At 55.0% G+C, this 24,226-nt stretch overlaps 8 protein-coding genes across 8 annotated transcripts; 4 read left to right on the top strand and 4 right to left on the bottom strand.

The window, feature by feature from the left end:
• Positions 1-191: 191 nt before the first annotated feature.
• Positions 192-978, bottom strand: LY79DRAFT_537102 (uncharacterized protein). The gene has a single exon (XM_060556651.1). The coding sequence runs from the start codon at positions 877-879 to the stop codon at positions 682-684; it is 198 nt and encodes a 65-aa protein (XP_060419808.1). The 5' UTR covers positions 880-978; the 3' UTR covers positions 192-681.
• Positions 979-3,040: 2,062 nt separating this feature from the next.
• On the top strand, positions 3,041-4,385 carry LY79DRAFT_537099 (uncharacterized protein). Its single transcript, XM_060556650.1, has one exon. It carries the CDS (start codon positions 3,524-3,526, stop codon positions 4,064-4,066), a length of 543 nt encoding a protein of 180 aa, XP_060419807.1. The 5' UTR covers positions 3,041-3,523; the 3' UTR covers positions 4,067-4,385.
• Positions 4,386-6,872: 2,487 nt separating this feature from the next.
• On the top strand, positions 6,873-7,647 carry LY79DRAFT_209712 (uncharacterized protein). Its single transcript, XM_060551528.1, has one exon. It carries the CDS (start codon positions 7,007-7,009, stop codon positions 7,550-7,552), a length of 546 nt encoding a protein of 181 aa, XP_060419806.1. The 5' UTR covers positions 6,873-7,006; the 3' UTR covers positions 7,553-7,647.
• Positions 7,648-8,041: 394 nt separating this feature from the next.
• LY79DRAFT_209718 (uncharacterized protein) lies at positions 8,042-8,472 on the top strand. The gene has a single exon (XM_060551529.1). It carries the CDS (start codon positions 8,164-8,166, stop codon positions 8,404-8,406), a length of 243 nt encoding a protein of 80 aa, XP_060419805.1. The 5' UTR covers positions 8,042-8,163; the 3' UTR covers positions 8,407-8,472.
• A 1,541-nt stretch (positions 8,473-10,013) lies between these two features.
• On the top strand, positions 10,014-10,625 carry LY79DRAFT_665667 (uncharacterized protein; the record flags this gene model as incomplete). The annotated part of the gene is made up of 2 exons (XM_060563105.1): positions 10,014-10,144; positions 10,235-10,625. 2 exons carry the CDS (start codon positions 10,014-10,016, stop codon positions 10,623-10,625), a joined length of 522 nt encoding a protein of 173 aa, XP_060419804.1.
• Positions 10,626-11,023: 398 nt separating this feature from the next.
• LY79DRAFT_209595 (AAA family ATPase) lies at positions 11,024-14,306 on the bottom strand. Its single transcript, XM_060551527.1, has 6 exons — positions 14,136-14,306; positions 14,032-14,059; positions 13,911-13,966; positions 13,608-13,857; positions 12,058-13,549; positions 11,024-12,003 (listed from the first exon to the last, which is right to left on the bottom strand). The coding sequence occupies exons 1-6, from the start codon at positions 14,186-14,188 to the stop codon at positions 11,423-11,425; spliced, it is 2,460 nt and encodes an 819-aa protein (XP_060419803.1). The 5' UTR covers positions 14,189-14,306; the 3' UTR covers positions 11,024-11,422.
• A 1,092-nt stretch (positions 14,307-15,398) lies between these two features.
• LY79DRAFT_665665 (uncharacterized protein) lies at positions 15,399-15,869 on the bottom strand (the record flags this gene model as incomplete). The annotated part of the gene is made up of 2 exons (XM_060563104.1): positions 15,399-15,726; positions 15,811-15,869. The coding sequence occupies 2 exons, from the start codon at positions 15,867-15,869 to the stop codon at positions 15,399-15,401; spliced, it is 387 nt and encodes a 128-aa protein (XP_060419802.1).
• Positions 15,870-17,469: 1,600 nt separating this feature from the next.
• On the bottom strand, positions 17,470-20,377 carry LY79DRAFT_209575 (DFDF domain-containing protein). Its single transcript, XM_060551526.1, has 3 exons — positions 19,818-20,377; positions 18,657-19,759; positions 17,470-18,575 (listed from the first exon to the last, which is right to left on the bottom strand). The coding sequence occupies exons 1-3, from the start codon at positions 19,927-19,929 to the stop codon at positions 17,634-17,636; spliced, it is 2,157 nt and encodes a 718-aa protein (XP_060419801.1). The 5' UTR covers positions 19,930-20,377; the 3' UTR covers positions 17,470-17,633.
• Positions 20,378-24,226: the final 3,849 nt, after the last annotated feature.

The following is a 24,226-nucleotide window of genomic DNA, read 5'->3' as shown; positions in this document are numbered from 1 at the left end:
CTTCTGGGCTTAGTGCCAAAGGAGGTCTGGACTCGGTCGATGGCTGGAAACAGATATTTGCCAAGGGTCCTCTTGTGCGCCCTGGTTAGTGCCGGGGCTACTCATGCATAAGATGTTGCTCGGAGTGGTGGTGTTACACATAGCGAAAGCACGGAACACGGGGATGGGGGTTTTGAGATGGGGGGGATGCAAACGGGGGGAACGCAAACGGGGGATGAGGATGAGTTGGGCCCCCAAAATGGGGACCACGTCCAGGGGGAAAGAAGGAACGATACCACATAGAGTACGGAGTACTCCCCGAGCAACTCCCCTCCCTCACATACCTATCGTACATGGAAAGTGAGGAGAAGCTTGAATGTCGAGGGCGACAGGCAGCCCCAGTGCAAGAATAGACAAAGAAAGGAAAGAAGAAGAAAATTATAGCAGAAAAATCAAATCAAACGATAAGCATAAAGCACACAGCCCAGAATCCAAGTCCAATCAATTCAATGGTGGTGCTAACATGGAGATGGAGGGGTTCGATGGATGATGCGCCAGGGTGGTGATAGCAGGACGTTCATTCAATCCGATATGGCTCATATGGGTACGTTGTACGCAAAATATACGTGATGTCTTGTATATGTACGATGAGGAGTATACTGTGTTGCAGACAGTGTCATCAACAACTGCGGTTCCGTTTTGTCACAGCCAGAGCGGAGCGGGGCGGGCAGGGTGAATGCCGGATGTTAGGATGAAGGGACGAGGGATAAGAGATGAGGGAGACGTGACGATGGTGAGGGATATTGAGAAACACAGCATGTTGCTCACGGAGGGGCCACCTAACCGGATTAAATCGGCAGGTTGCAGAAGTGGCCGAGCGAGGAACCAACAGGGCGACATCGAATCGAAGATTGCAACGCCCAATATGTAACCGACCCTTGTTGCTTGTAAGTTCTGAATAGAGTCAAGTGCGAATGCACACGGAGCTCCAAGGTCAGGTCCTGCCGGTAAGCTGACCACAGGCCAGTTTTTTTTTAATTGCTTTTTTATCGCTTTTTAATTTTTTTTCTTCTTCTTCTTATTCTTCTTCTTCCTCTCCTTCTCCCTCTTCTCCCCCTTTTTTTTTTAATGTGTATTCTTTGTTATCTTTTCTTTGGGCGCTGGCTGGGATGGACTCCAGATGGGAAGTGACTCCGACCCCGAGTCCGTGACCTCTATGACTGCAAGGGATTCCTGCCTCTCGACCCGTCGCGGCCGCAGTGCTCGTTAATTAATTAATTGCGCGGGCTGCGTGGGGTGGTCGTCGCCGTGCAGCTTACGTACCTACCTGTACAAGCAAGAAGCACACCCTTTCTTTCCCTTTCGACCTGACCTAGAACTAGCGTTCAAAAAATGCGACGGACTGAATTGAATGGATGACGACGGATGGCTGAGCGGCAACGGGGAACGGAACCAATCATCGATGATCCCTGCCCGACTCCTGCTTGCCTTGGGCCATCCCTCCTTCCTCCGTCCTCTGTTCTAAACTATCAATGTCGTTGGTTTCTTCCAATGTATTCCCCCTCGCCCTCCATGTCTCAGCATCTCCGTCCGCAACTGATGGCTCCAAGGCCACTTTGACCCCGTCCGTGATGATTACCGTCAAAGAATGGCTTGAAGCCAAGTTCTCAAGTTGCTGGCGGACTGTCGCCTGGCCCCGACTAACATTTCGACTAACACCCTTTATCGTTGGCTGTCAGGTCGACCGCCCTTGCTCTTTGTATCCGGCACTTGTGGAATGTCATCCTGCTCCATTAGTTACACTCCTCCCGAACGATCGAAACGCTCGTCCAAGGACGCCCGAGCGACGGCGCAAGGACGAAACATATTCAGACAAGCTTCGGACTCGAGCAACCAATACGCCTACCACAAAGCCGTCGTATGCTCGCTCTGGAATGTCGACTTTTTGTGCTACCATACCACCACCGGCTGACCAAAGAGACTGGTGCTGTCTGTCTTCGGCCGAGATGCCCAACGACTACTAACGCAATGCTACCGCCCGCCCGCTTGTCAGCCACTCCAGCCCGCTCTATCAGGTTCACCTAGGCGAGATGCAGCCTCCGATCCGCCGCGTCTCCCTCGTAATGGGTGTGACCTCCTTCTTCTTTTCGGCCCCGGCCCAAGCCCGTATCCGGCGCCACCACCTGTCAAGGAGGTTGCAAAGGAATCTCAAGCAATCGCGGCCTGGTCGCTCAACTTCCGAGACCCCTGACGTCGCCCGCATCCTTATTGTCACTGCTTGCGATGCTGTAGTGCTTGATATCAACCCGTGGTTGGGTGGTCAGAAGCTCGACCAAACGGCTTGCATCCAGGCCCCTCTCACCGCTTGAACTCGACTATCGGCTGCGTTAGCAGACGGAGGGGACAGTGACTGCAGCCGCAGCTTGCATGCCACCATGTATGCACGCACGCACACTCCGGACCAGCAGCAGTGTGCCTACCTTCCTGGGGCTCCTTTTCAGGAGTGCAAGTGGATCTAGGTCCAGCAACCACCTGCTAGCAGACAGGCTGGTACACCCCTGCAAACTCGGCGGCTTAGATACGGTGTGGTTCTGGATGTGGTGGGTTTGCGGTTGCGCTATGGTCAGAGTTTCGAACGCTTCGCAGCACTGGATGGAATGCAACCCATGGGATTGGTTGACGCTCTGCAGCATAGATGAGTGGGTTTGACAAGTACAGAAGTACACCATCAAAGGCCACCACCGGCCTGGCACGTCGACGATCAACCGATGGCCTCGGATGGTTTCGCCCGCCCAAAGGGCAGGCATCTGGCCGCTTCTCCTGCTGCGCTAATGGGCTCGGTTACAAGGCCGTTGAGGATTGGCCATCGTCACTCTTCCATCCGCCTATTCGCTGCGACCAACACTGAGTTATCCCAAGTCGATTACTGGGAGGCGCGACGGTCGCTCGCCTAATCGCTCTAGCTAGTTGCCAGTCATATGGAAGAGGCTGGTGACGGATCTGCAACGCCCGGCTCGAGTCACGCCGAAGCTGCGAGTTGCGGCTGTCGCAGACCATTCGGCTGGGAAGTGGCCGATGCTTTTAATAGCTGTTTCACGTCTACCGTCTGACTTTGGCGACAGCGCGCGCGCTGTGAAGGACGCGCAATATCCTGTCGGATGAGACGGGCTGCGCCATTGACTCGACACCATGCGTCTCGCGCACTCTTTGCTCTCCAAGCATCCCATATGGACGCGATGTTGGGAGTGCCATAAACAATATCGCACCAGTCGGTGGAAAGAAAGCAGTCTGTTGGGCCGCGGCTCGGGACACTCGACGGCCGAAGGTCGTTCCCCCCAATTATTCCGTGGCAAAACCTACCCAATGTCTCCCGCCTCATCCGGCGCGAAGTAGCCGTCCTTGGGTCCATCAACACTCGCTAAACGCAGCATGATGCTGTTTCGCTTCACGTGGACCGAGGCACACATGGCTAACAACCGCGCCTCGAGTCTCGCCGTTACCAAGCTACTCACCGTTGGGAACCGTCACTTGGTCTTTCTACCAAATGCGAGCACTATGTAGAGAGCCACAAGTAGACAAAGTGCAGAGTGACGGGGCCGTCTGCATACTAGACGCCCCATTGTGTCTACTGCACTGGATGATACATGATGAAAAGCGGAGGCCAGCCGCCGTCGTCCGCCAGTATTGCTCAGCGGATCAAGGAGGGCTGAGTTGGGTACGGATGCAGCTAGCCTCCTCACCGGATGCTATGACCATGCTCAACCGCGAAACGGAAGCCCCTCCGAACCACCGCCGGCATCTTCTGCAGGCGTCTAGACCACAACTCGACATGTCAGACAAGGGGGCCATCTTTGAGAGCCCACTCAAGAGTGCATGCGCCAATGACGGCGACTCTCAATACAGCCTCGCCTTCTTGCTTGGTCACGATACATTTCTGTCCCTCCCGTGCTTCAGCACGTTCTCAAAATTGCTTCCTCTTCGCGAAGACCACATTTCTCTGCGTTTCTATGCCCAGCATGAAGATGTGATACAACAAGCTCATGACGTTGAATGGGACATGCAATTCTTTCTGGTATCACAAGGCTGAGACGTCATTTCAACACAGCATATGCACCCCGTATGCAATGTCGCCTTGTTAGGGTCTGGGGAAGCGTAGCTCGTGGGGAAAGGCAATTGGAAGTGGGACTTCCCAACACACACAAACACACAAAGTTCCGTTGTTCCCCCACATCGTCACTTTGTCTTCTTTGAGCCTCAAAACTGACAACGTTGCGGCTCGACCGCCACGTATGGGCTCTTGATGCAGCCGCAGGCCCGACGCTGGCCTACGTGTTTCCTTTTATTTCTCTTTGTCTCTCTCTCTCTCTTTTCATTCCTTTTTCTTTCTATCTTTTTTTTTTTTTTTTGGTAACTGCCAACATCTCCGGAAGATGGAACCCGTCTCACATATAACAACAAGTAAGGAGCAACACTTATTGATATCACATGACATCTCAGTCGGCCACCTATAATTAGTAGGCTCGTTTGACGCAGCCACCGACTCTCTTGGGATGAGATCATCAGGGATCGGTCAATCTCGCGGTCTAGGCCCTTGTCGTCGTCATCAGGCCGTGTGCTTACTTGCGACAGGTCGGATCCAATGGCACGGTGCGGGCCCCCCCTGTGGTTGGCTTCGGTTGTGTCAATGATGGCCTCTGACAAGGGCCCGCATGGGCAAGCCACATACCGGTAGTTCGGCGGCAGGCATAGTTTTGCCTGTTTCAGCGACTGGGTTTCCGTGTGCTGACTTACTTTCGTATCGAAACGTCTGGTCGTATTTGTGTTTTTTTTCTTCGATACTACTCAGAATGACTAAGTTGGTCGGGGTCGCACACATCACACGTTACCCGAGGAGCTAATTAGCGGGCTTCCATGCATCATCCGTTCCCGGCCAGGGGTATCCGAGCGAAGCAAAAACCACAGCCAACAACGAGATGGCAGCATTTCGCCACGGAGTCAATCAACGAGACTTCCAAGGACAAAGTCGCCAAGCTTCGCAACGTGATACTCGCTAATAATCCACTGATACATGGCATGGGATGAACACGCCAGCGGCAGGCCCAGGTGGCTTGGACTATGTAAGACTCTGATGACAGGTCTGACTCAGATGCGAGCAATGGCCATCTGAGACCATCAACGCCGCCGTCGGTGGCTTCTACCTGCAGGAAGCCACACAAAGCCAAACTGGGGCATTTTAATCGAGGACTTCGACGGTTTGAGACCTGCCACGGCTTACGAAGCAACACGGGCCGTACGGCGAGAATGCGTGTCGAAGAGTCGCAAGCTCCTTCCCGCGCAGGGGAAAGATGAAAAAGGAAACTGTGTTGGCTGGAGGGATGAAAATCATCTGAGACATGGCATTGCTTCTTTATTTACCCTCCCGTGTCGTACATGATGTGTTCTGCAGGAAGAGGAGGCTCATTGAGGGAGGGGCCAAGGACCATGTTTGGGAGCCAACCACGCAGACAGGCGGGGGGCACTGCCGCCCGGTTGTAATTTATTTTCATCTCTCGAGGTTGTTCGATATGGAACTGCAGGGCAGTGTTAGTGTTGATCAATGTCTGGAACTTGGTAAGAGCAAGCCATGGAGGGGTTGCTGCAGATGCCCAAGGCGGTGGGCAGCGTCTGGAACGGATGACTGGCGAGGCCTAGATGGTGTTTCCCGTGAGACCAATCGTGTCGATGGTGAAGCTATACCAGCTGCAATATGGCAACGTTCGATAGATGTTCAGCTGTGGGCCGGACGTGGATGCCGAGGAGGAGGCGGCCGTAGACGAACATCCCAAGAGCCCTGGCTGCTTCTCTCATCTGATAACGCTGGGTTTGGGGGATATCCAAAAGGCGATGTTTTGATCGCCGCCGGCATATAGGTAATGGGACTCGATAATGCTGACCTTGGTAAAGGGAGCTGAAAACATCCCCCCCCCCATGCGGAACAATGACATAGGTTCCAGACCCATTTTTTATTAACACACCACTACGGGCAGACGTTTCTGAACGGCTGCATGGCATCTGCTACACGACATAAGGGTATGTATGCTGTATACCCGACGCCGTCTGCCAGCATGCCCGGCGGATGCGTTGGAGATCTGCTATCCCAATGGCACCGCACCCTCCATCAAAGTCGGACGACAGCGAAGGAAGAACACCGGGCGAATCGGCGGGTACAACTTCCGGTTTGGTTATGAGACACGTTTTCTTCCTGCACCATTAAGTAGTGGCAGCGGCGGTGGCGGCACGTCAACCCAGCCGTGACGTCCCAGCCCAGTCGAGACCCAAACCCATATCCCAAGCCTCTCACGATTGGCCTTGAAAAGAGAGAGAAAGAGAGACATCCACGGAAGACGCTAGCGAATGACTCAAGGTGAACGCTGTCAGGTTGGAACCAATGTAACCAGCAAGCCAAGCCAACGCTTTGCAGCTGTGGGATACGGTTCGTGTCGTCATCTAGAGCGTGCCAGTAGACTCAGCTCGAGTCCCGAAGACCAAGTACACGGCGTAGGCCCGCGGGCGTGCCGCAAAACACGCCTCGTCAACCCACACTTCCTCCCGGTTACACTGCGCACGAAACGATGCACGGCGGCTTACACGCAGAGGAAACCCCAACCCCGAAGACGCAGTCATCGAGGAGATGGCGAGTCCGCGATCGCGGCCTCGGGAAGGGAAGCGGCATTTGTACTCCGTCCGCTCTCAACCCCTCATCTCGTCCTTACTCCGTAGATACCCGAGCCTTGCTCTCACTTAAGAGACTAGTACACGATGATACTTCCCGCCGCTGGTGCCAAGGCCGGGGGGCTGCTATGAGCTGCCAGAGCCCAGGGCATGGCCCTGGCTTTCCCACCCTCCGCGGCATTCGGTGAAGGGTGAGAATGTGGCGCATGCAGGATGTCGTACGCCCAATGGGGCGTGTGCTTGTGTGCGGTTTACGGTTCGAGAGTACGACAGTTCAGTCACCGAACCACATTAGACCCTGCAGCATGCGGTGCTTATGTCCTCATCTCTCTCGTGGGAACCGGAAGACGGGCTGTTGTTTAGTCCTCGTAGACGGAAGATTGGGAGAGCAAAGAGAATGCGTCTTCCATGGGGAACTTTGGTGACCGCGGGTACGAGGGGAGCGCGTTGTGGTACATGGCGGAGGACGGGTTTCCACGCGCGCTCGCACGTTGCTTTCTGGTCCTGCTCCCTTTCTGCCCTCCCCGCCTGCATCCGGCTAGCTGCACCGAGAAAAAAAGGGGGAAGGTTGTCAAGTGGGCACCCGCGGCACGGTAACCTAGTACCGGCCGGGGGGTGGGAGTCGTGGTCGGTCGTGGCCCGGCTCTTGGGAGCTTGGGGTGTGTGCGCGGCTGTTATTGTTTTCGGCAGACCTGCATGCGAGATAGTAGCGGTGAAGGGGGTCGGTGTACTGCATGCTTGTCCGGGTCTTTTGCTGGGGGACATCGAGGTCCCGCCTTTCTCGCCTGCTCTCCTATCGTGTTGCGCAAATCGAGCCGGCTCCCAAGAGGCAGAGATGGACAAGAAAAAGATGAGAAGATGAAAGAAGCCAAACGAAACCCATCCAAGTCACCTGGCGAAACCCTCGCGCGTCCCAAGTCCTAAGACATGAAATGAAAAGAGGTCGAGCGTAACATGATGCGACTGAGAGTGATGTGGGTGGAAACCCGGGAACGGGAAGATCGGTCCGCAGGGGCAACAGATTGACGTCTTGTGACTTGCTGTTACCCAACATGTCTCGATGGCTGTACAACCATGATCCGGCCGAATGGGAATACACCACATGGATGCCACTTGGGCGAAGATATGCCTCTCGCCCACATCCATCACGCCCCTGTTGTAGAGACATTGCCATGCAAGGCCGGGAAGCGGTTGATGTAAAGCGTACACATCTTGACTTGGCAAAGACATGCCGCGGGAGAATGCAGTGCAGCAGGGAAGCAAGTTATAACCCCCCTGCTTTCGAATCGGTGAGCCAGACCGACAATTGTGTATGTGGGCTTCCACGCACTGGGAGTCTCCGACACGCAACAAGAGCGGACGGAACTATACGACTCGTCTCGTAGCTAACGTCTTCCCAAGCCTCTGGGAACGATACCCGGTTGGAGGGAGCACAAGGGAGGAAGAGTAGCAGTTGCCCAAAGAGGCGTCCCGATGAGGTGCGAGTTCCATGCCCTAGGTCCCAGACTAGGATTCTGGCTCGAGGGTGACGGCCCAGCGTGGCCGGCGATGATCTGCTTGGGTCTCGAATGGCTGGGTGATACAACGCCGGACTCAGCTACGCGCACCCAGGTTCAACGCCCGTCCTACTCGCGACATTTAGCCAATCCGCGAGGAAGAATTCCCTCCTTCTCTGCGGGCCAAGCCCCCTCCCCGGTCGAGGGAGACGGGAAATAGGGGAGGGGGTCGTGCCACACTTTCTCGGGAAGCAATTGCTGCTGCGCTGCGGGAAGACCCGGTTCATGAGGAAGGCGAGATAACGTCTGTAGTGAGCCCGTGAGATTTGACCCAGTCCCATGCGCGGTGCGGTCATGATTTTTCGGGGACGGGCCGGAGGAGCTCGGCCGATTGGGTGGTCCTCATGGAGACTGCAACATCCCCCCCCGGCCGCTGGTCTCGCCGCAGCGAGACAGGGCCCTTTACCTCTCTTCCTTGGTCTGACAGGTAAATAGCAACTGGCATGCTTTCACGGTGCATACCGTAGAGGGTATACAAGCAGGGTACTTGTTGCGGGGGTACATTGGGGCCTACAAGGGGTCAGATCCTTCTGAAGAGCGAACAAATAGGCACTAATTACACGCCAAACAAGACGAGATACGCGCTAGGTTTCCTGGGTTAGAGGACGATTGGTTGTGACCTCGTTCACCGGCCCCGCGGGCGAGATATGAGCTGTCATCGGAGCCAGTGACCAAATGCTCCGATGACAATACTACGATTCGGCGCTCGGAGTAAGCCGAAAGAAAAAGAGAAAAAAAGAGAGAACCGATGTTAGGACAAAGCAATTGAGAATCATCAGCACCAAGCAGACGACGTGTCGTGGTAAGTGGCAAGGAAGTCGAAAGCGGCGTAAAGCCCCTCCTCAAGGTTCGTGGGGGTAAATACGACGTAGCCTCTCCAGTCCAGAAGGCGGCCGAAAGAGGAGTGCGCATCTCGATAGTTGGAATGGTTCGGACGAATGGTAGGCGAGGTTGGTTGTTGTACTCGACTTGGGAAACCATCAGCTCTTTTCTGTGTTCGGGAAGCAAAAGGCAGAGAATGGGACGTTGGTCTTTCACGGCGAGGTGTGGATCAGGATGGGGGAGGGAGACACACCACCACCACCGCCGTGAAGGCAAGCTCATACCTGGTAGGTAGTACCTAGTACCTAGCTAGCTTCAACGGGTGGTCGCCCTCTCTTCGCCCAGTTCAACAGTGCCCATCGCAAAACTCAAGACCGGCCCCACGTGCCCGCCGCCTGCCACGACCGGAAACCCCTGCATCGCCTCAGCCTTGCGCTCACCCGCCTGTGAGAACAGCTCGTCAGCTTTGGGTGCGCTGAAGCTTCCCCAGGAAAGACGCCCCCCTCCAAAAAAAAAAAAAAAAAACAGTCAGCCTCGCCACCAGGAACCATCGCCGGCAACAACCAAGAATACCCAATTAACGACCAGCTTTGTCCCTTTTGCCAAGAACGTTCAATTTCAATTCGCGGACGGTGTCACTGGTAAGCCATGGATTGTCCGACGTAGCTACACATCGCTGACAAGGAAACTGCATGGCTAAGCCAGCTTTCGACCACGCACCCGGCCTCGCGCGCATTCATCCGCTCCTGCGCCCATCGATCCGCTCCGGCAGTTGAGCGAGACGTTTCTCTTCGACGGAACCCCTCAGAGAAGCAGCCAGCAAACGTCAGGGGGGAAAGGCCTGTCAGACAGTCGCTTCACCTGAGGATACACGAGACCCCCTGGCCCAGGCGCGCCTCGAGGTCGCTGCTACACATACACACTCCATCCCCCAGATCCATCAACATGTCAAACCAAACACCTTCAACCCCCGTCAAGGTACCGCCCTCAGCCGCCAATCACTCAGCAGCGACCCTGGACCCCGAGCTCCGGTCACAAATCAACACATTACTACTCAAGGACGGTCACGTCACCAAGTAGGCGATCCGCCCCCCCCTCCCCCCTCCCCCCCTCGCCCGTGGTCTGAACCCAGTGAGACTAACATTTCCCTTCCCTCCTCCTTCCAGGATCCAAGAACAGCTCCTCCACTCCCTCCACGCAAACCAAGCAAATTGGCCGACCCTGATCCAGAATCACGCCCTCAACCTCCTGCGCACGGGCGAGGCCACAACCTTCCCAGACCTCCTCCGCCGTGTTCTTGACGACGTCCGCCAGGACACACTCAGCCCCTCGGCATCAAACACCTCCCCCTCGACGTCCAAGACGAACGGCACAACCGGTTCAGACAAGGACAAGGATAAGGACAAGAAGAGCAACGGCACCACAAGCTCCACACCAGCGGCCGATTCCAACGGGCAGACAAGCCTCGCTATCCCTGCAGCCGTGATCGCTGAAGCCATCAAGGTCACGCAAGAAAGCCTAGAGGCCGTCTGTGAGATTGACAGTGCGGGTAACTAGGGAGACATCTCTTTTTGGCGGCGTGGTGTAGGGACGGGGCGTAGAGAAAGGGAGGCTTTGAAAAAGGGGACAGTCCTGGGAACAGAATGGTTACTGGCCACGTCCTGACGGGCCGGCCTCAAAGGGAAGTCCACTGCCACTAGTACAGTGAGCGAGAGGAGCAAGGCAAGGCATGGCTGTGCGGGAGGCACAGAGCCAGCTTTGGTCATGAGAAGCAAGCTTTAATGTCAATCTGGAATAGTTTCGATGACACTACATACGTGTGTGTACGTACAAATTTGGACTGAGTACGTGTGGAACGGCCTTCCTTTGTTTTGGGAAGAGCATACGATATCAGCCTTCTAGAAATTGGTCCGCTATGAGCAATAAGCAGCACACCGGCCGGCCCAGAGATCACAAAAAATAATCCTGATTTCCTTACTGTCGCATCACGGTCACATCAACCACCTTCATCTGGCGATTGCCTTTTTATCCCCCCCTACCCAACTTGTTCGAGGACGTTTCTCAAACAATCAACGATACAAGGTAGCCACAGTCGACGCTCAACACCAACATATCTGCGAGGAACCAATGTCACATCATGCATAGACCGAGACGACTCTTAGGTGATCAACTATCATAGAAAAACTGCCTGTCTACCAACTCCGTCCGCCTCCAGATTTCCGGCGATAGGCACGAATTTCCGTGACCCGGCCCACCATCTGTACGCATGATGACGCAGATGCATCGGAGAGCAAAAGGAAAAACTAGAATACAACGAAGGCGTGCCCTGTATCAACTGGCATCTGGCCCACCCTTTAGTCGTAAAGGTCATCATCGTTACCAGCATCGCCGAAGCTGTTGGCAGCTTCGTTGGCAGCGCCCTCGCCCTCGGGGAACTTGAAGTACGCTCCAGGTCCAGCGTTCTTCATCTGCTGAGCAAAAGCCTCGTACCGGCGGATTTCGACGTCGCTGACGGAGCGGCGGGCCATCTGCATGGCCTCCTCGAAGTGGCGCTTGGTGAGCTCGGGCACGGGGTCCTCCTCGTCCTCATCCATGGCCTCTTCACCAGCGGCCTCGCGAGCCTTGGTCTTCTGAATGTCGGCAGTAATAGCCTCCTTGATGGCGAGCTTGACAGCACGCTGGGTGATGAAACCAAGATCGGCACCGGAGAAGCCGTGGGTCTTGGAGGCAATGAAGTCAATGTCGACGTCAGCAGCAACGGGAGTCTTGCGGAGCTGAGCCTTGAGGATACCAGCACGGGCGGGCTGGTCGGGCAGGGGGACATAGATGAGGGAGTCCAAGCGGCCAGGACGGCACAAGGCAGGGTCAAGCTGCTCGGGTCTGTTGGTCGCACCAATAACGAAGACGTTCTTCTTCGAAGTCATACCATCCATCTCTATAATCGGGTTAGCTTGTGCTTACTGGCAATGTCAATATGTGAGAACCTTACCAGTGAGAAGCTGGTTGACAACACGGTCGGAAGCACCACCAGCGTCGCCCATAGATCCACCACGAGCCTTGGCAATAGAGTCCAACTCATCGAGGAAGACGATGCAAGGAGCGGCAGCACGAGCCTTGTCAAAGATGTCGCGGATGTTGCTTTCAGACTCACCGAACCACATGCTGAGAAGCTCGGGTCCCTTGACAGAGATGAAGTTGGCAGAGCATTCGTTGGCGACGGCCTTTGCCAACATCGTCTTACCAGTACCGGGGGGTCCGTAGAACAGGACACCACGGGACGGAGAAAGACCGAACTTGAGGAACTTCTCGGGGTGGTCGACGGGGTACTGAACGCTCTCTTGCAACTCGGCCTTGACGGTTTCGAGGCCACCAATATCCTCCCAGCGAACGTTGGGCACCTCAACAACGGCAACCTCGCGCAGAGCTGAGGGGTTAGAAACGCCGAGGGCGAAGCGGAAGTTCTCCATAGTGACACCAAGAGAGTCAAGGACCTCGGCGTCAATGGTGTCCTCGTCGAGGTCGATGAGGTCCATCTTCTCACGAATCTGCTGCATGGCGGCCTCGGAGCAGAGGGCAGCGATATCGGAACCCACGTAGCCGTGGGTCTCGGCAGCAATCTGCTCCAGGTCGACATCGTCACCAAGCTTCATGTTCTTGGTATGGATCTGAAGAACCTCAAGACGGCCGGTAGGGTCGGGGATACCAATGTCGACCTCACGGTCGAAACGACCGAAACGACGCAGAGCAGGGTCGATCGAGTTGGGACGGTTGGTGGCGGCCATGACAACAATGTTGGAGCGGGCCTTCATGCCGTCCATGAGAGTGAGAAGCTGAGAGACGACACGGCGCTCGACCTCACCGTTGGTCTTGTCACGCTTGGGTGCAATAGAGTCGATCTCGTCGATGAAAATAATGGCGGGAGAATTCTTCTCCGCCTCCTCAAAGGCCTTGCGCAAGTTCGACTCGGATTCACCGGCCATCTTGGACATGATCTCGGGGCCGTTGATCAGGAAGAAGAACGCACCCGTCTCGTTGGCGACAGCTCTTGCCATCAGCGTCTTACCGGTACCGGGGGGGCCGTACAAAAGCACACCACGAGGGGGCTTAATACCGATAGACTTGAAAAGCTGGGGATGACGCAGAGGAAGCTCAACCATCTCGCGGATCTGGGCCATCTGCTTTCTGCAGCCACCAATGTCGTCGTAGCCGACCTCATTCAGGTTGCCCTCCTCCTCGTCACGCTGAATGGGCTCGCCCTCGCAGTGGATGACCGTGTCTTGTGCGACGATACCGTATTCGGGGGGGTCAACCTCTACGACCTTGAACTCTACTTGTCTCATACCGCCGCGAACAATGAAGAGATCGCCCTGGCGGACGGGTCTGTAGGCCTCGCGGAAGTAGGGAGCAAGGAAAACGTCGAAGAGGGAGCCGGTGATACCCTCAACAGTGTCGGCAATGGGAAGGACAGCAATACGCTTGGCCTGTGGGGGAGTAAGCTGTCAATTCGGGGCAAGGTGCAGGTTTATGATTTGCACATACGTATTTGATGTCCGGACAGGGGTGGATGGTAATCATGTCACCATGCTTCACCCGCAAGTTGTGGCGAACGACTCTGTTGATGCGAGCGCTGCCATCGTCGAGCTCATCATCGGCAAGAACGATCAGAACGGTGTCCTTTCTCTTCTTGCCGCGCACGAGCACGGTGTCACCGCGGAAGAGCTGAAGAGCCTCCATGGTGTTCTCGGAAAGGGCAATGATGGAGTTGTCGTCGTTGACGGCATCGGTAACCCTGCTTCAGTTAGTGCCTGGAAGCTTGCCCCACGTCGTCCAGAGCTCACGTACATCAGCTGGTTGGGCTTCTTCTTCTTCTTCAGAATGGCGGTCGCGACATCATCTTGCTGTTTGCTTCATCAGTACTGCTGTCATTTGTCACCGGGTTCATAGAAGCTGAGGGAGCACAAACATCCTTGACATCGGCACCGGAGGCATCCCTGGTAGGTAGTGTCAGCGTCATTCGTGCCGGGTGGAAGGTACTACTCGAAACAGGAGCAGCGGGCGTCTACTCACGTCAGGTTGACCTTCTTCTTGTGTTCGGCGGGCTGATCCGACGGAGGCGCCATCTTGACTATGTGTTTCTGATGATTCGGGGATTCGTATGCGTTCAGATGATAAAGTGTTGGAGGTGGGATCGTCAGCGGTGGGGTTGAGCTGTCGATTCGCCTGTTTCCGTGGGATCAGGAAAACGGGAGGAAGAACGACGGTAGTTGAATTTTATATCCCTTTCCTTGGAGATGTGTATGGGAAAAGGAAAAAAGTAATTCGTGGTTTACGGGGATAAAAGGTGGGAGGTTTGGAGATGGGAAGCTTTGTTTCGGAGAACAAGCAGGTGAGGTGCTGTACTAGTAAAGGCCAGCCAGCAAGAGGTGGTGACGGGAGGCGGCAATCACTGGGAAGCGGTCCCTGGACGACCAATGAAATCATACAGTGGGGCGGATTAAGTGGCCTCCGGCGGCTTCGGACAGCTTAGGTAAGGCAGCGCTCCAGGGGTCGAGTATGGCCCTAGCTCTATGATTCAGGTGCCGTCAGGGCAGTGGAAAGTATTCGAAGCTTCCACTTGGTCAGGTTGCTGACCTTGAGGGCCAAGTAGGCAGCCTTTGGCCGCGCACTCACTCAGCGTGTCGGTGTCGTCGCACGCACGTCCTCCACCTAGGTAGTCCAAGTGTGCGCCAAGCTACCTACCTGGCACCTACCCACCTACCGAACTCCATTGCACGCCACTTTGCTTTTCGGTATTTTCTTATCGTCTTTTGGAATTAGTGAGCTTTGCCGATACGGGGATTCTAATCCACACCTTGGGCTCACCGCAATAACCTCACCACATACCATGGCGTCTCTCCCCTTCTTTCCTGCTGAGTTTTGCCACCTGAGGAGGTCCTAGGTGGGATCGTTGCTTATGGATCAAACCTTAGCTAGAATGCACGCGATGCCCACCCGGCAAACAGAGAGAGACACGGACGGAACGAGCGAGCGACGTTCTTTGTTATTCTGCAACAAATCATCCAAAGAAGCGGCAAATCCGACATCTGGTTCAGGCGCTTCAAGATTCAGCTCCTCCGCCCTCAGAAAACTTGCCATCCCGGCAACTCCCGTCACCGAAACAGGCGATGCATGCGGCGGCAAAAGGTCGACGACTGGAATTTCTGCCTACTGCAAGCAAACGGGCCCTTCCCTCCTCCCAACGCACATCCACTCTTTGCAGACACCCCTGTAGACGAGTCATCCGGCGGCGGCCATCTTGCCTCCGGATAAACCCTCTAGCCACGCCTCCAATCAAACAGCAAAGGTACGGTTGTCCATTGCCTCCTGCTTGGAAAGCGGCCACGTTGCTATCTTCTGCCGCCACCCAAGGTGCCTCGTGCTGTTGACCGAGTGGTCGAACACCGGGACTGCGGCCCCGTGTCGCATGGTCGGGACGAGGTTGATATGGTGCTCCAGCAGTCTGAGCCCGAGGATGCCGACCCCGGAGCGGGGGCTGCCGGTTGCGATTCGCCCGTAGCGGTCATTGGCGTGCAGAAACGCCTCAGACAACCACGAGAGCGCCAGGGGGTTGTTGTCGTGGCGAGCCAAGCTGTGATTGTGGCTCGACGAGTCGGTCCGTCTGCGCTTGTCGTCAGTGCTTGACTTTCAATCCGTGCCAGGCGCTACCCATGTGAGGTCGGGGCGGATGGTTGAGCTTACGTACCTGTTAGCCTGGCCCGCGGCGTCGGAGCCAACCTCCACAATGTCGGATTTGGCGCTCATCTGAAGTGAGATTCCGGCGGTCTTTTCGGTGTCACGGAACGGACTGAGCTGCCGGCGTATAGTGAAATCGTCTTCGGCTTTTCGCTTGATGAATATTGAGAAGGAGCAGGTGCGATTCTCGCGTAGCTGGACACGCCTAACGGTGAAGATCCAGTGCCACGACCACCCCAAGTTCAATTAATCAAAGTGACCGCGAAGTCCTCTTATAACGTAGCACCCGGACCACACCCCAGTGCTCTCCCGTTGGCCTCCCGTTTGGCTCTGTTCATCGTCCCAGACATCCGGCACTATCTCTTTAAGATGTAGCAGGTTGCTGCAGGCACATGCAGCCCAACTGGGCTCTGCTGCATATTTGGGGGCTATTGGCTGTGCAAGGCCAAGCACTTCGAGCAGCCAGCAGGGGAGTCAGCCTGGTCTTACGGGGGAGCTTGTCGGTCATGCCTGCTGCTTCTTTGAGATACGAGTAACTCCTCTTCTGAAACACATCTCTTTGGTCGTCTCAGCTTCCCGATTTGAATATTTGCTTCCGTCATTTTCTATGGGTTTTTCTGCCAATACTACCCCCTTGGACAGCAAATTGTTTGCAAAACTATGTGGGACGGGATCACTTCCCAAAGGTAGCTTTGAAAAAGGTAGCACAAACAGTCAAATTCAACTGGGCCTCCATCCTCGAAACTTGAAGCCCGATTTGGAAAGAGCGAACTGGGATAAGTAGCACCATGCCGGTGTGGGTGTGTGTCCCTCTGCCTCAGCTGCAGCCTGGCCATCCCTCGCAGACAGGAGCCCAGAAACTCCTTAGGATGCTGCGCAGGCACACAGTATCTTGGCTTCCCAGACAACGACATTCTACACAGCCCCTCTCTCTGACCAGACTCGTCGAGAAGCCCTGTCGTCACCAAGATGGCTATCAACTTGCCCATCAATATACGACCCTGGCAGTCTCTCCGTCACTCACGCATGCCCGTGAATCCTGGGTTATTGTTTTTTGGCCCCCGAGTCGGAACAGGCAATGTGATTGATGCTGCAGCTTCTGGTTGACAGGCAAATAATGGCTGCCCAGCTCCTCTCTCATCTCTCATTACGGAAGATCAATACTGTGCTCTACTGACACACAGCTGTCCACGAATGACATGCATGAGAGCAAGCGGGAACTTCACAGCCTCGTCAAGCCTTTCCCCATCTGCCGTTCACCTGGTCCCGTTCAGGCCTGCCTAGGCAAACGCTGTGCAGCTCTTCGGCCGTCAGCACTTACACAAACTGTTGATGCTGTGCTGCAGGTTCCGGCCCCCAATCGCTACGTCAACCCCATCTCTTGTTCCGCCTAGACTGGCCCCGAGGATGGGAGATAGGAACAGACTGCAAGTGCTTCCGGCTGCCTCACCCGGTTGTCATTCATTTGCTCTGGCGACTCTCAGGGTCACTGCCTTCTCTTGTTAATGCCAGGAGAACCGTCCTTATGGACCACAAGCCGTGACGTTTCAAGATTTGCGGTGATAGGAAAGTTTGAGTCGTGCTTGGTGATAGACGCTATGGCTAAGATATTGTACTAAATGATGATCGCCATCCCTGGGATGCAAAGACAGACGATTAGGCATAAACTCCTGTTCCCCATATGCCGTCTTCCGATTGTTGAGCGACAAGAACGCCTAAGTGATGCAGTAGAAATAAAACCTCGCTTTTCTCTTTTCGCCCGTTTCCCAAACCAACTCCGTTTTTGCTCCTTTTCTTTTCCCGGGCGCCTATTTCCATCATGGTGAACGATTCTTAGTCCTGTGAGTGCGCCGGTTGGTATCGCATCTGCAGAACCCATTTATCATCAAAATCGATACCTCTTCTGATCTTGGTTCCGGCCTTCTTCCACACCGTAGCGCCAAGACCCATGTCAGCAATAAACAACTTCCAGTCTTCCTCCTCGGCAGCGGCGGTCTCGGCGCCAGTAGGATCCGAGTCCGAAACAGGAGCCATTGCTTCAAGCAGTCCCTTCTTCGGGGCGCCCATCGCCACCACGTAACGAGGCTTTACGTAGAGACGACCACCATCGATAATGCTGACTTTTCCGGTCGATGGGTCGATACCAGTTGGCACATCGACTGCGAGAACGAAGGCCTCGTTACGGTTGGCCCATTCTATCAATTCATACACGGTAGCTTGGTCCCCGGTCCGCAGCTCTTCGAATGAAATCGCCAAGCCCAGGAGAGCATCTATGATGAGGGACACTGATGTCGCTGGGGTTGAGGCTGTCTTTCGGAGCTGTTCGAATAGTTCGAGCTTATTGTGCACGCGGCCCCCAAAGTTCCGGAAGATTCTGATTTGTTGTCGCATGTCTTCCAGCAAGTCACGCTCGCGCTCGATGCCGACGACGCACACGAGTATATTGAGGCCCTTGTTCCGCAGATGCCGGGCTGCTGAGATGGCTCTTATGCCGGACTTGTTGTTGCCGGCGAGAATAACGATTGTAGCAGACGCCGCCAAGCTGTTGTTTTGAGCATTGGCGCCACCAGTGCCAAACCGGACCTGTATCGCGGGGTCTTCAAGCGCCCGCAGTGTTACTTCAGCGAGACCTCGGCCTGCATTCTCGGCCATCATGTCTTCCGTGAGTCCAATCTCATTGGCCGCAATGTTCTCCAGGTTGAGCATCTGAAGAGCCGAAACGGTTTCAAGGCGTCGGTTTGACGGCACAAGATAGAAGCCTGGCTGCGTAATGTGCTGCATGTGGTTAGCACCCATGATGCTACGTGGGCTATCTTGAGAACGAAGCAACACTTGAGGCTGTCTTTCCGGACGTACGTTGGAGTTGACGCGATTCAGGGGCTGGCTGTTGAGTTGCGCACTTGCCTTCCGCGACTGCGATCTCTTAGTCGCCCCTGATTTGCTGTCCGCCCTACGGCTACTCTGCGCACTCCGGACGTCACGCCCGCTCAGTCGATCAACTCCGTTGGCGGCATCGTCAGCCTCGCTGTTCCAGAAGTCCTGATGCGCGTTTGATGACACAGATGGCATCTCGAGCACATTCTCCGAGTAGTGAAAGTTTTTGCCTCCGGCAGTTCCAGGCTTGGGTCGGCGGTTGTGCGATACCAAGCGGTCTGCCTCGTCGATCAGATCTTCCTTACGCATCTGGTCGAAGATGGTGCGCTTGTCGAACTTGGCTAGGTTGTTCTCAAAGTCGAACTCGGCCATCTCTTCTGTGACATCTTCAGAAGCCCAGCCATTCTCAGGAAGGTCCTTCTTCCCCTTAATGCCGCGCTTCAACGAGTTGAAGGGCTGAAATGAGGGCGAGCTCTGCAGCATGGGCGTTTGTCTCCACCCCTTCCCACGGGTTGCTGCGTTGCCGCGCATCGGAGTGATTTCCGGGATGGTTTCGTCTGCCGTGCTATTCCGTGGAGCTCGTTGCTTCTCTCGCCGCCGGTTCTTCTTCTTTTGCGGCTGGCCCTGGACCTCGTGGGCGTCCTGCGGCACTCCGCTGCTCTCCGCCGCATATTGCCTCGCAGTAGGGGTATGCTCCTCCACGTCCAATTCCTGCAAAGTCTCGCTAAGACTCACTACATCGTCTCGAGAGCCCCCCATGAGGTGCACAGCAGAGAGAACCCCCGGCTGCCCAGGCCGTGGATCCTTGGTTTCGGCAGCAGTGGTCTGAGGCATAACTTCTGGTAGAGTCTGCTTCTCGCTTCCGCTTCTCATATCGGAGCCAGGGCGATTTCCCATACTCAGGATCGCAGGATCCGTGAAGGCCGGTTGCGCGGGTTGGGTGATGACGGGAGCGGGAACGGGACTAAGACCTGGCGCAGTAAAGGTGTTGGGCGCGGCCTCCTCCTTGAATTCTGAAAGTTCGAGGATGTTGGCAGCATCAATGACGACTCTGGGCATCCAGTGGTTCGTTCCAAGGGTAAAGACTGCAAGGGCGCATGTTAGCAAGGAGCTGGACATCAAGCGGAACTGTTAGGGACGTACCGTTGCTGAGCGTGAGGCTGTTGCCAGCCTGTATGGCGCTCACGGTGCCCTTCAGCATCGTTCCGGAAGGCTGCCTTAGCGTCACCATCATTTGCAAGCCGATGAACTCCATGGTGCCGGGTGCTTCACAACGCCTGGATGCCAAGTCGTTGACGGGATCGGGATGCACCGCGATAGATGCGTTGTGGGTCGTGCAGACAGAGCTGGTGGTGGGAATTGGGTTCGCTTAAAGCTCTGGAAATATCGCAGGTCGCCAAGAAAGGCCCCTATGTAGATAAGGCGGTGGATATATGTTGGCGGAGGGCGTTGGTGAGGTTGGCGTCGAGAGGGATTTGTGCGTCGACCCTGATCTTAACGAAGGAACCAGTCCCAGACAGCTTCCTTCACCCAAATCTCCCCCTCGGACGGATTCACTAGCTGGGTTGGTTTAGGTTCCCTTAACTTTTCCCCCAATCCTTATCGATAAGGCATGCACAGGGGAAGGTAAGCGCAGGGCAACAAGTGCAGGTCCTAGTTAAAAGGTCACGCGGATGTCGTCTGGTGGCGGGTAGCTACTGCCCGAATGCTGCGCCGAAAGAAGAGACGAACGTCAACGACGCAAGCTTCCTGGGCGAGAACGCCAAGAAGGAACAACCTAAGGCACCTGCTGTGCAACCACCATTTCCCAGGGAAGGAAAAAAAATGCTTGAAGACATGTCAAGCTGCAGCTTCACAGAGGTACCTGAGGTACACACACTACCTACCTACCTAACTTGACACCGCCGCCTTTGTCCGTACAATGACTACCTACCTAGGTACGCAGGTCCACGTTTAGTGTAGGTTTGATAGTAGCCAGATGAATTATGACCCAAAATATTACGCAAACCATCACCAGGGAATGCCTCGACCCAGCTTATCTTCCTCTCGCCACATTCAGCATTGGGGAAGAAAAAAAGGTCCCGTAACAACAAATCCTGCCTGTATCAGTCAGTCACGGCCATGGAATGTCTTCTACCATCTGCCGTGTCTCATTCGTTCGCTATAAGAGCAGAGGTATTCCCTTATCTACCATGTGAGCGCCCCTAATGGTAACCAGAGCGTCCAAGTTCGACGCTATCCATGTCCAGACGACCCATGTATACCACAAAATGAACCCCATTCCGATCCTCTCTGGGTAGCTTGAGCCGAAAACCTGCCTACGGTGGCTACCCTTCTGAACGCCATATTACGTTACTCCCAAAGTCTTTTCGTATCCTCGAGTTCAATAGCCTCCGTAGCTCGCCATCGCCTCCTCTTCGTCGTCCAGGTCAATGACCTCGACCCCTCTTCTGACGAAGGATTGAGACCTCGCATTGGCGGCAGATGTGCTCTTGGCAGGCTTCGTATCTTCTTCCTTGTGCAAAAAGTCGGCCATACTAGGAGGTTTCTTCGAGACAGCCTGCTCAGCGCTGTAGAGTTTGTTGTAGAACCCTACGACTCGGGGGTGGGCCATGACCTTATCCTTCTGGAAGCGAAGTACCTGCAGACCCTGTTGACTGGTTGCTCGACTGAGTGCCACGTATGCCTGGCCTTTCTCGAATACCTTGCCAAGGTCGACCTTGACTCTTTCCAAAGTTTGTCCTTGGGCCTTGTGGATCGACAATGCCCACGCGAGGATGAGGGGAAGCTGGCTTCGGCTAGCCTGCACTTCGCCCGTTGGTGTTTCACTCTTCCAATCCTCTGGAACGCACAAGATGGTACGAGTCGACCCGTCCGCTGCAGCGAATTCTACCACGGGGAATTCGGTCGTCCCTTTGGTCGCCTCTTCGACCTCTCTGCTGAAGGCCTTGATCTTGCGTTTGAGGTTCCCTTCCATGTCCATGTCACCATCGGACCCGTAATCCGTCATATGCCAAGACTCGAAACTGGCCTCGCTCATGAACCGCGTCACCTTCCCGAGCGAACCGTTGACAAGAGTGTCATCCATGTTCTTGATCAACATAACCTGCGCGCCGACCTTCAGATCAATGGACTTGGGTGCCATCATATTCTGGAGCAGTTTGTCACGGATTTGAGGGTCCCCGGTATCGGCAGCGTCAAAACGGTACGTTTTCCCGGGCAGATTGCGTAGGCGGCTCAGGTTAGCGTTGTCGACCTCGTATCTTGTAGGGAATAACTCGGTCACTTCCAGTCCATCATCACTGACGATAGGTCTGGTCAGTTTTCTGAAAGCCTCAACCGTCTCCTCGCTGATTCTTCCAAGACGCATCTCATTGAGCATATTGGCGAAGACTATACGCTGTTTAGCTGCCACGACAGAAGCACTTTGATAACGCACATGCAAACGTACCTGGATCTCTCTGTCGGAACACTTGCGTCAAGCCAATTGTGTGCTCAATGGCCGTGTTCCACGTCGCAGCTTCAAAAGCGAATTTGGATTCCCTGCTCTTGTCGCCGTCGGGTACTGGAGGTAGCTGAAAAAAGTCGCCCGTAATTACGAGCTGGATACCACCCCAGGCTTTGCCGTTATTCCTGATGGTTCTGCCAATTTGCGAGAGTTTGTCAAAGAGGTCCCCGTCGACCATGGATACCTCATCAATGATGAGCGTCTTGGTCCGAAGCCAGCGGTTCTTGGCCTTGGGGTTCCGTCGGATCTTCTTGACCAACGTCGGAACATCTTCCTTCCCAAGGCCAATTCCAGCGAAGCTATGCAACGTCTGGCCTCCGATGTTACAAGCTGCGAGGCCAGTTGATGCTGTAACTGCTAGCCTCTCCGGATCTCGTGCCCACTTCTTCTTCAGCTCGGCAATGATTGACCGCATCAGAACTGATTTTCCGGTTCCTGCTGGGCCTGTGAAGAAGACGCTCTGGCCTTTGTCGACTACAAGACTCTGAACGTGTTTTTGCTCTTTGGTCAGGGCAATCGCCGATGCCTTGGGCCTTGGCAGGTTGCTCTGTGTAACCTCTTGCCGAATCTCGTCTGTGCTCCATTCCTCGCTGGTCGTAGCTTTTTTGGACTTGGTTTTCAAATGTTTTTTCTGCTCTTTGAGAGTACTAGCGGTCATGTTCCAAGTCTCCTTCTTCTTTGGAGCAGGCGTAACGCTCCCGGGAGCCCATCGAGCCATTTCAGGCTTGTCTTCCGGCAATGGGGCATGTTCTTTTTCTTCTTTGAAGCTCCAGTTCTTTGGTAGCCTGCGCTTCTTGGGTTGCGGGGCCACTAGAGGCTGTGCATTTTCTGGGGAGTCGCGCTTGAGTGAGCTTCCGGCAGAGGTCGTGCGAGACAGGGGGTGAACGAAGTGGGAGGCGGGAGATGAGGACCAGGGTAGAGTCTGGGACGAAGGTGTTTCATTCGGCGGCTCAGGTGCCTTGGTTGCCGTGGCTGGGGGCTTGGGAAGCAAAGGCAGAGCCGACGGTGCTTCATAATCGAGGTCTATTTGGTCGTCGTCGCTAAAGTCATCCTCAGCAAAATAAACGGCAGGTTTTGCGTTGGTTGTCTGGTTTTGGCTGAGCAGGCTGGTATCAGGCTCGTCTCGAAAAGAGTCGGATTTAGAGTACAGAGAGGCAAGAGATCTGCCGTTGGGAGCGGAAACTCGGTCTAGGGCAGATCGGTTGCTGTTTACAAAGTGTGTGACACTGGTATTCCTGCCAGTTGGAGGCCTTGTTGAGTTGTAGGGTATTGTTGGCGCGCTCCTCGCCGATACGGGGCCACTTGAGGCCGACTGGCTCGTCATCTTGAATTGGTCTTTGATGTTCCCATTCTGGGTGGCGCTAGGGCTGCTCGAGGGGAAAAGTTGCTTGGCCAGGTCGTTCTTGGGAGGTGGCGCGTTGGCCATGTATGTCTTGTTCGCCTTGGCCAACATTGGATCTGGATTGAGATCTAGATCCAAATTGGGGGCGGCGAGGTGGGCATGAGCGATGAGGATTGCTCTATGGGTGATTCGGCGTAGTATCGGCGAGGATCGGATAGGGAAGAGGCTGGTGATTCCAGCCGTCATCCAAGGAACTGGCTTGTTGGCATTCGTCGTGAAATGTCGTAGGTGGAGCGGGCGTGGTTCCCTTATCGTATACTGCCGAGGAAGGAAGGATTCGACTGCAACCCGTGTTGCTGCTGTGTAGGCAAAGATAATCTCAAGTGTGGTCGGGTGGCGCGTCCCAGCGCGTTGAGGTGCACCTTTCGCGCCAAAGGTTGGGAGGGGCAATTGGCAAATCCAGCTGAGTCATCTATCACATCCTCTATGCGTGATCAGGTGCTCTGTGCAAGCGTTCCAGGGTAATACCTACCTGCCCAGGCGAATTGTTTATCGCCAATGCAAATGAAGCACGGACGTGCGTGCTTGAGTTTCTTCGGCACTCCACTCCATCACATATCAACTTCAAATCCAAACGACGGGCTTCCTGTCTTTCGCTTTACTGCCGAGGGACACGCATTTCAAACCCAGAGACTTCTTCCA

Source organism: Colletotrichum navitas (genome assembly GCF_030913465.1).
Source record: "Colletotrichum navitas strain CBS 125086 chromosome Unknown LY79scaffold_3, whole genome shotgun sequence".
Taxonomy (NCBI): Eukaryota; Fungi; Ascomycota; class Sordariomycetes; order Glomerellales; family Glomerellaceae; genus Colletotrichum; species Colletotrichum navitas.
This window is presented reverse-complemented; position numbering and strand designations above follow the sequence as displayed.

Bases quoted from the DNA above. Each gene is read 5' to 3' on its own strand.
- LY79DRAFT_209718 (XM_060551529.1), top strand. From the start codon at position 8,164: ATGAGGTGCGAGTTCCATGCCCTAGGTCCCAGACTAGGATTCTGGCTC.
- LY79DRAFT_209712 (XM_060551528.1), top strand. From the start codon at position 7,007: ATGTCCTCATCTCTCTCGTGGGAACCGGAAGACGGGCTGTTGTTTAGT.
- LY79DRAFT_537102 (XM_060556651.1), bottom strand. From the start codon at position 879: ATGTCGCCCTGTTGGTTCCTCGCTCGGCCACTTCTGCAACCTGCCGAT.
- LY79DRAFT_537099 (XM_060556650.1), top strand. From the start codon at position 3,524: ATGCGAGCACTATGTAGAGAGCCACAAGTAGACAAAGTGCAGAGTGAC.
- LY79DRAFT_209575 (XM_060551526.1), bottom strand. From the start codon at position 19,929: ATGGAGTTCATCGGCTTGCAAATGATGGTGACGCTAAGGCAGCCTTCC. The intron at 19,760-19,817 runs GTACGTCCCTAA...GCGCCCTTGCAG, and splicing joins CAGCCTCACGCTCAGCAACG to TCTTTACCCTTGGAACGAAC. The intron at 18,576-18,656 runs GTACGTCCGGAA...AACCACATGCAG, and splicing joins TGAATCGCGTCAACTCCAAC to CACATTACGCAGCCAGGCTT.
- LY79DRAFT_209595 (XM_060551527.1), bottom strand. From the start codon at position 14,188: ATGGCGCCTCCGTCGGATCAGCCCGCCGAACACAAGAAGAAGGTCAAC. The intron at 14,060-14,135 runs GTGAGTAGACGC...ACTACCTACCAG, and splicing joins AAGAAGAAGGTCAACCTGAC to GGATGCCTCCGGTGCCGATG. The intron at 12,004-12,057 runs GTAAGGTTCTCA...ACCCGATTATAG, and splicing joins TGTCAACCAGCTTCTCACTG to AGATGGATGGTATGACTTCG.